Source organism: Onychostruthus taczanowskii, unplaced genomic scaffold, assembly GCF_017590055.1.
Source record: "Onychostruthus taczanowskii isolate IOZ18803 unplaced genomic scaffold, ASM1759005v1 scaffold33, whole genome shotgun sequence".
Lineage (NCBI taxonomy): Eukaryota > Metazoa > Chordata > Aves > Passeriformes > Passeridae > Onychostruthus > Onychostruthus taczanowskii.
Window position 1 is genome coordinate 7,159,931 of NW_024500683.1, and position 8,622 is coordinate 7,168,552.

At 38.6% G+C, this 8,622-nt stretch overlaps 1 protein-coding gene across 1 annotated transcript in view; it reads right to left on the reverse strand.

Moving 5' to 3' along the window:
* Positions 1-8,285, reverse strand: part of LOC121339128 (E3 SUMO-protein ligase ZNF451-like) — a 33,251-nt gene extending 24,966 nt beyond the window's left edge. The window contains exons 1-4 of the mRNA XM_041410691.1: positions 8,155-8,285; positions 2,809-2,892; positions 1,516-1,641; positions 119-230 (exon numbers count right to left, since the gene is read on the reverse strand). Of these exons, the coding sequence (XP_041266625.1) occupies positions 119-230; positions 1,516-1,641; positions 2,809-2,892; positions 8,155-8,235 (403 nt within the window). The 5' untranslated portion in view covers positions 8,236-8,285. The remainder of the gene's footprint in view (positions 1-118; positions 231-1,515; positions 1,642-2,808; positions 2,893-8,154) is intronic.
* Positions 8,286-8,622: the final 337 nt, after the last annotated feature.

Sequence of the window (8,622 nt, forward strand, 5' to 3'; positions counted from 1 at the left end):
GGAGAATTTGGTTATGCACAAGGCAACTGCAAGCTCAACACAATTTTCACATGTTCTACTCTGTAATGCAGGACTCAGAACCCATCACTCAATAGAAAACTTAGTTTTCTATTCTTACCTGGCATTTTTAACCACTGGTCTACACATAACCTTGCAGCTTCCGTATCACTGTGTTCCCGAATAAATTCTAGTTCTTGCAACCCATGAGCATATTGGGAATCAACTTTTTCCTATGGGAAAAAACATACCAAACAATGTTGTGATCAAATTGAAAAAACAGAAGAAAAAGAAAAAATATTTAATATGTTTCTCATAACCTACATATGGGTTCCTAAAATACACACCCACAAAAACCTAAGTGAGGGGAAAAAAAATCTTACAACTAGACTGACTTCTACTTAAGACAATAAAAATGAAATGTAATAGAAAAAAAAAAGAAAAATATGTTTTCACTTTGAAGACTAAATTTACTTCTGCAGCTTGCACTATGTGATGAAGAGTGAAGAGCCAACCAGGAGGAAAATATTTGTATTTAACAAAAGGATCTTTTAGCCTTCATTCTCAAGCTGCTTTAAAAGCTACACAGTTACCTCTGACTCCAATTTACAGCTGAAGAACTGTACGTGGAGACACAAACAGATTGCCAAATCAAAGTGGCAGAGACATAAGAGGGATGGAGGCCTCCAGACTTCAAGGCTACCTTGGACTGTATCTAATCTAGCCTTTTACTCATTGTACTACAGTTGCCCAGTTTACCATAGACTGCAACAAGCTGTAACTATAGTAGAATTATGTGATTTTAAAAGCCATTAACAGTGTTGAGAAAATTAGGGAAGTCAGCACATTTTCCCAACTCTGGATTTACATTCCTCCCTATTCAATTACATCAAGTTCTTGAAATTCCATTCCTTCAAGATGTCCAGCTCCCACTGAGAACAGTTCTACCATTGAGCCACTGACTGTACCTCCCAGTTCGTAACAAAATACATTCTTTTCAAATGGCTGCAAAGTGCAACTAACAGGACTCAATTTTAAAATTATGCCTTAAACATTGAAATTTTTTTCCCATTATGAAATACTACCTCATACAGATTTAATGCAGCAAACAGCTTCCCAAAAATCTCCAAAAAAGCAGATAAATAGCAAGGCTTGCTGCATGGTGGTTTGTGATAACTGTTATTTTTCAATTAATTGAAACATTAGAGTATCAGAATAATTGATACTAAGGTTCCACTGCTATATCTACCAACAAGAGAAGAAGTTTTTGCCAGTGGTTTTCTTTAATTTAATTTTCCCCCCCTTAGGAACTGCAATAAGACTAGAAAATTGATCAGTCAAAAGCCACTGAAAAGACAAAGTCCATGTAGTGCTTCACATGAATGTCCCAGTAAGTCTAGTTGCTAATTCCAGGTATGCCTCACCAATTTCTTTATTTACTTAATAGTGAAAACAAAGATACTTGTGATTACAAGGCCTTTATTATGCAATTCTTCCAAAATAAAATACATCCAATACCTTAAAGGCTTTGTTTTTCTCTTCTTTTTGCTGTTTCTCTACTTCAACATGGCGTGCCAGACGATCCAGGGTTGATGCAACTCGTTCCTTCTGATAGTCAATGTGATCCTTACGCTTAGTATTTCTCTGCAATTGGGAGGTTAAACGCTTATTTGGTGATTGTTATGTAACAGACACTAATGCAGTGAAAAGTGATGCCCTCACAACATAATCCAGTAAAGATACTCTTAGCCTAAGTTTCATCAGCTACCTTGTTGCTTTCTCTTCCTTTTTACCAGCATCTGTAGTTTCTGTTAAAAACAAACAAAAACACCCCCCACACACATAATCAAGGCAATTCAACATAAACACTAGCCTCATCATGCAGTAGAGGAACATGCATGATTGTGCTGAATGTCCTACAAGTCTCCAACAAATTAAAAAAGTAAGTTCTTCTAAGTAAACAAAATCTCTCCTGGCTTCAAAGCAAACATGCAGCCCATCTAAAAAAACTGAAAACTGCTATTGTTCTTTCCCTAACACTGCCCACTATCTTCAAAAAGGCAGATCGTGAGCTATTTCTAGCCTACAGGATAGGCCATATACTGTAGTTTCCTCTTCTTACAGACAGCTCTAGTAATGATCCCTGTAATGACAGCCTGTGCATGTAACAGTAGATCACCTTTCCTTAACAATCAGGTTTATTACCAACATCCTCTGCTGCAACACAGGAAAACAAAAGTCAAAAGATAGTCACTGCTGCCAAAACCAACTCTAGTAGAGTCTATCAATGTCCCTTTCAAAGGCCATGCAGAGCAGGCAAAATAAGTTTGGGGGACAGACACACTGATGAGCCTGACTTGTACATTCTTAGAATGGATTATGAAGGATTAGACTGAGCTAAACCCAGACTGTTCAACCCATACATTGTTCCTAAAGAGTTATTTTAGAAAGAAAAGGCCTTGTAGTAGACCAGGTATGTTTTCAGGACAGAAACTGGACACCCCGAATTCCGAGGCTGCGTGTAAAGTGACATTTTATTTCCAAACATTTTTTAGATGACTAAAAGACAAATAAAAGTACCAAGTCATTTCAAGGTGGAAAAAATGGCTCTGGAAAAAGTGAAGTACTGGTATTCTTGCTTCTCATTCAATAGCAAGTAGAAAAATCAAAATATTTCAATACTTGTTATTTAGCATTTGTTAAAAATACATCTAACAAGGCTTTTGTGAAGAGTAACTGATGGGAAAAAATACAGAAGACTAATTATTTTATTACACCAAGATGCTCCAAAACACATTACAACATACTCACATGAAAATAAGAACTGCTGTTAGGTTCTTCATCCTCACTGCTGACGAGATCAATGCATTCAAGGACAGGCCTTAAAGGTCCTTCCTGGAAAAAAGGTGTTAAAAACACTCACACAAAAGCATTAAATTGTCTTTCACAGAGATAAAATGTACTATCTCTGCCATATATTGGCAGTTTCTTCAATATATCAACAGTCATCTACGTAGGGCAGGCTAGGATGACCTACTTCCTCATGATGAGTAGCAGAGAGAGAAAAGCAGCATGGAATCCTCTCTGCTGCTCTTAATGCATCTCATTCCTTACATTCTTCCACCTTTCAAGGCAGTAAAGCTGTTCAGCTGGCCAGGCACACACTGTCTAACTGGGGAGAAGAGGGATGCAATCTTGCACAGATGACAAAAATTTCTATGAATCTAGCTGCCAGCCTCCAATTACCCACAAAGAGTAACTATTATTAAATAAAGATAACATGGTTTTCTGAACTAAATATTCAAAAAAATCCACTGGAGATTTGCTTCTGTAGAAACTGACAGGCTCTGCAACGCTTTGAAGAAATTGAACCTTTAGTAACTGACTGCTCAATATTGTGTTTTGAAATGTTCAGCTCTGATCCTAACAGCTTCTTCAAGGGCAGAGATTTTTCTTATTTGTGTTTACTTACTCTCAGGGTTCAACAACTAATGAAAACTTACAAAATTGACAGCTGAAATGCAGATAACTTGCTTTCAAGCCTAGAAGTTCAAGTGATCAAAACAATAAATTTAACACAAGTAATATTACATTTGTTTAAATGTTTTCTGCACACATGAAATGTTATTTTTCCTTCCAAATTCTGTGCCATTTTCTATGCAATTTTTGTGCACTGTTTACCTCCACACAAGACAAGCACCAAACTGAAAGTTATGAGAGTTTTAATTACGTTATTTTCCAGATGGTTCAACTAAATAGTAATACAAAGATGATGCCAACCCAGAGAATTCCATCACTATAGGAGAGTTATGAAGCTGAGGATCGGAGAGCTTCATCCTACCTGTTGTAAACTCCCCACTGGATGAGTGGGGGAGTAAATCTTGACAACAAAGAGTCTGTGATGTACAAAAACCAATATGGACAAGCTCTCCATAAACAGCTGAAAGCTGGGGCCTCTCTAGCTGACTATACTGGCATACTGGGCACCCAGAAAGTCATAAAAGTGTATGTACCAGCACTAAGAGATGCTCACTCTCCACATCTTATCAGCAGATCCTTCACATTTAAAGAAAAAAAAAAACAACACCAACAAAACCCCCAAAAAACCAAACCCCCCCAAAAACTCCCAAAAAAAGACTGACCAACACCAAAACAAACACCCAACCAAAAAAAATCCCCCAACATGATCCACTTCTAAATTACTTCCCTAAACAATCTTGAGAAGTCATTCTTCTCACAAACCAATAGCCATGCCACTGAGCAACAAACAAAAATCACAGCTACTTCTGTGAGTAGAAGAATTTTTAGGTTTTTAGTTCTCCAGGCAGCTGTGGCATCTCTGCTGTTATTCACACCTTTGCCAGGAAGGATCAAGAGAACTGTAATTTCACTATACTGTGCAAAATACCCAGTTTAACTGTTAATACAATCACATTTAACTGGTGACTGGTAAAGATGAAGCCTCACATTCATCTCCAAGGAGAGTTACTTCTCAAGGAGCTCTGTGAAGCTCATTTTTATCCCAAAGTTTTTTTCTGAAAGCCCTAAACTGTGATCTCTCTTTCATGCCCTTCCTCATTTCACTCCATCTGTGGGTGATCTGGCCTAGCTAACACACACCTTGTGCACTGACACACCATGCAAGGTGTTTTGTTTGTTGTTTCAGCTTTATGTGCATTCAGACCAAATGCCCAGTTTACTTAAACAGCACAATTAAACTTCTGCACAATTGTACACAAACTAGCATACAGAAAACATGAATCTAGCTTTCATGCATGTGACCACAAACTTATCTTTGACAAGTAATTATGTGAGAGTAATTGTGTATACACATGCAAAAATAATTATTATCACAAGTTTATATTAAAGTAAATTTTAAAAAATTAAGACAAGTTATGCTATTTGTACTCTAAATCTGTGTCCCAGCAGACTTCCAACTTTTAAGGCTGCTAAGAACTGACCAACATGGTGAACCAACCATGCAGTTAGTAAGTTTTGACTTTATAACCTAGGAAATACAGAAATTCAAGATCCTGGATGACTTTGGATAGGTGCAGAAATAAGAGTTGCTTCCTAACACCACTACCATTTTATTCAGCTCCTGCTGTGATGCAGCTAAAAGCCAGAGAGACAAATCCTTCATTCTGAGTATCTAATATTTAACACCACAGAGGTAAAGGAAGCAAAATCCTTAATTGCTAACTACCATGTTTGGTGCATTACTTGACTTGGTATATTAACTAACTCTCCTCTAAGTCCAATGCTTTCGGTGCCAACTGTGGCAACTTGAATTATATTATTTGTTCACAGGGCATTAAAAATGTCTATTTCTTCACTCTTGCCTTATCCTTCCCAAGTAAGCAAAATGGGGGCAAGACCATCCTACGTTAAGAACATAGGAGTAACAGCTTGCACTGTAGATTAAATAATATTTCTCTGGTGGTATGTAAAGCTTAAAATGTAATGATTTTAAATGGACAAAATATGTTTTAACGAAGAATTAAAAGGTGGAAAATTATGGAAGAATAATTTTAAGTTTCTTGAATGAGGGTGAATCAGACTACAAAAGCTGAAAATCTTTGGCAGCAGCAGATTGACAAAAAATCCTTATTTGATAGAGCAAAAGCATATTTCTGCTGCATGAGTTCAAACACTCTAGAACAAGTGAATGAAGTAGAAAATAAACACCCCAAAACCACAAAGAAAAACTGATCATAGAAACAAAAAACCCACACCAAAGCCACATCTGACTGAAAGAAGGGGAAAAAAAAAGAGAAAAAGGAAGAAAAACACAGATCACATGGCCTACAGCTACTTGTTATTATCAAAATGAGCAGAGGTTGAGATACTCCAGTAGCTTCTCTAATTAAATGTAAACAGTACCATCTTGTGCACTGGGTCTTAAAGACATGCAGATAATCAGGAGGCATACATCCCTAACACTTAGGAAGAGTGTAAGTTTCCAGTCATACACATTATTATACGGAAATGAAGATCTAAAGCTTGCCAAGCAGTTTAGAAATCCTTTTGCAAAGCCCAAAGTCACCTTCACTCAGAGAAGCAAATGAGATCTGAAGACATATTGTTGATATTAGGTGATGGCCAGGGTCGCACACCTTTCCTCTCATATTCATCAATTACGATAGTAAGCTACTCACTCCAGGACATAAATCCTGCAAAAAATTTGAGCAGTCATCTTCCTATATACAGAAGCAATAGTCACTGAGACCACAAAGGACCCCTACTATCCTACACAGGCAAAGCCAAAGACAAAGGTAGCTAGAAGTGTTGATTTTAGTTCCTTTGTTTCAGTTCTCTTTCAGTTACTCTTCTTGGTGCTCCAGCAGCCCTTCAATCTTTGCAAACTATACAAGCTATCCTTGTTCACTGCCTAGCTTGAAGAAAATGAAGTCTATTCAGTCACCATCACAGACTCATAGAATGGTTTGGGTTGGAAAAATCCTCTTGTCCCAGTCCCCCTGTCATGGGCAGAGACATCTTTCCCTAGACCAGGCTGCTCAAAGCTCCCTCCCTCCCAGGAATGGGGGGCATCCACAACTTACCTGGGCAACCTGTTCCAGGGTCCCACCACCCTTACAGAAATTAATTTCTTCCTAATATCCAATCTAAACATACTCTTAGTCTGAAGTTCCTTGTCCTCTCACTATATGCTCTAGTTAAAAGCCCCTTCCATCTTTTCTGGACTCCCTCCAGGTGCTGGAAGGCTGCAATTAGGTCAACTTGAAGCCTTCTCTTTTCCAGACTGTACAATCCCAATTCTCTTAGTCCTTCCTCACAGGAGAGATGTTCCATCCCTCCATCATCCTGGTATCCTTCCTCTGGGCTCACTCCAACAAGTCCATGACCTTCCTGTGCTGAGGACCCCAGATCTGATGCAGTGCAGGACACAGAGTGGAATTTCTGGGCTGCAAGCACACATTGCCAGCTCATCCACCAACAACCCCAAGTCCTGCTCTGCAGATGCACATGGATACTTGTGTGTATACAATGAACTCTGAACTCAATCAATTTTGCCCAAATCAACCAAAATATTAAGATGTCTCAGAGATAACCAACCAATAATTTTTGCAAAAAACCACCTATCCCCCATACTAGAGCACCTAAATATACCACTGCAGAAAAAGTCTGTATGTTGAATTTTGGCTGTATGTTGAATGGGGGTAGGGAATCTGGTAATTATTCAGCATATTGTTAAAAAATGAGACAAACCTACAAAAAAAACCAGCCACTAAAAATATTGGCATCATTGAATCACTTGACCTTAGTAACATGATTTGTTCCTTCAAGAAACATCTTTAGATGTGTAGATGTGGCTCCTAGGGACATGGTTTAGTTCTGGGTTAATGGCTGGACTCAATGATCTTAATGGTCTTTTCCAACCTAAACAATTCTATGATTCTATGTAATCCTGCCATCCAGCACCACTTCACTGATGACAGACTGAGACCAGAACACAGGCAGCATGAAAAACATTCTGCTTCTCTTGGACAGCCAACAGATACAAGTGTCTTAAAGTTACATTCACACAAAGCATGTCAGCATTAGACTAGGTGCGGTACAATAAAGAGCGCCTCAAATTTGAGAGGATTGTTTAAGGCCTCTAACCCTTTATTTCCTTCCTCTTGTACAGTAAAGAGCGCCGCACAATTTGAGAGGATTGTTTAAGGCCTCTAACCCTTTATTTCCTTCCTCTTCTACACTGAGTACAGTGATTTCAACATTGATTGGCAGAATGAGCAGTGATTTATTCTATTAACTTTAGAGGGACTAATCATAAAGTGAAATGCTATGCAATACGATTACCAGGAAAGTTATCTACAGTCCCTTCTCACAAAACTCACAGATGACTGTAATAACCCCCTCACCTGCTTGGACACTCTAGACTGCATTTTCTCCACAGGACCAACTGACATCATCTTATATCCTTCCAAGAAAGTTCACATAAACATTTGAGATCGAGTTGTTTTCTGCCACAAACATTCGCAAATAAAATTATCTTCGTGTTCAAGAGTAATGCTTTACATTGAAATACAATCATCATGAGTCAATTAAGACCCCTCTCCTGTTTACTGGACTACTGAAAGTGTATTTTTTACAACAATCTGAAAATAGTATTCCAGTACCAGCTCTACTTACTCCAATGAACTCAATCTCATCTTCACTTCCAGAAGCTGGTGATTTACTCTTGCGAAGGCTGTCAGAGTTATGAGACTCCATTATCTAAATATAAACAAATCATACTATATAATGTCACTTTTAAAGTTTTGTTTACTTATACAGCATTTCCCATGTTACGCCTTGTTTGGCTTTGTAGTCCATTTGTATTCAACAAGTGTCTATCATTCACTCCCAATTACCAGTGACACCACAAGAGGTGATAAGTGACTCTGACTCGAATCACGCTACTGTATTTTTCCAAATATGTAAAACGTGGTTTTATCTACAAAGCACGCCAATACCTACACTCCTCCAGCAGCCGTAGCTGCAGTGTAGCAGCCCAAGGACATGCCTGAGCCTGAAACCCCAGCAAGAGCCGAGACCCGAGCTCTAGCCTAGCGGCGCTCGGCCACCGACGAGCCGAGGCCGGCCCGTAACAGCCGCGGG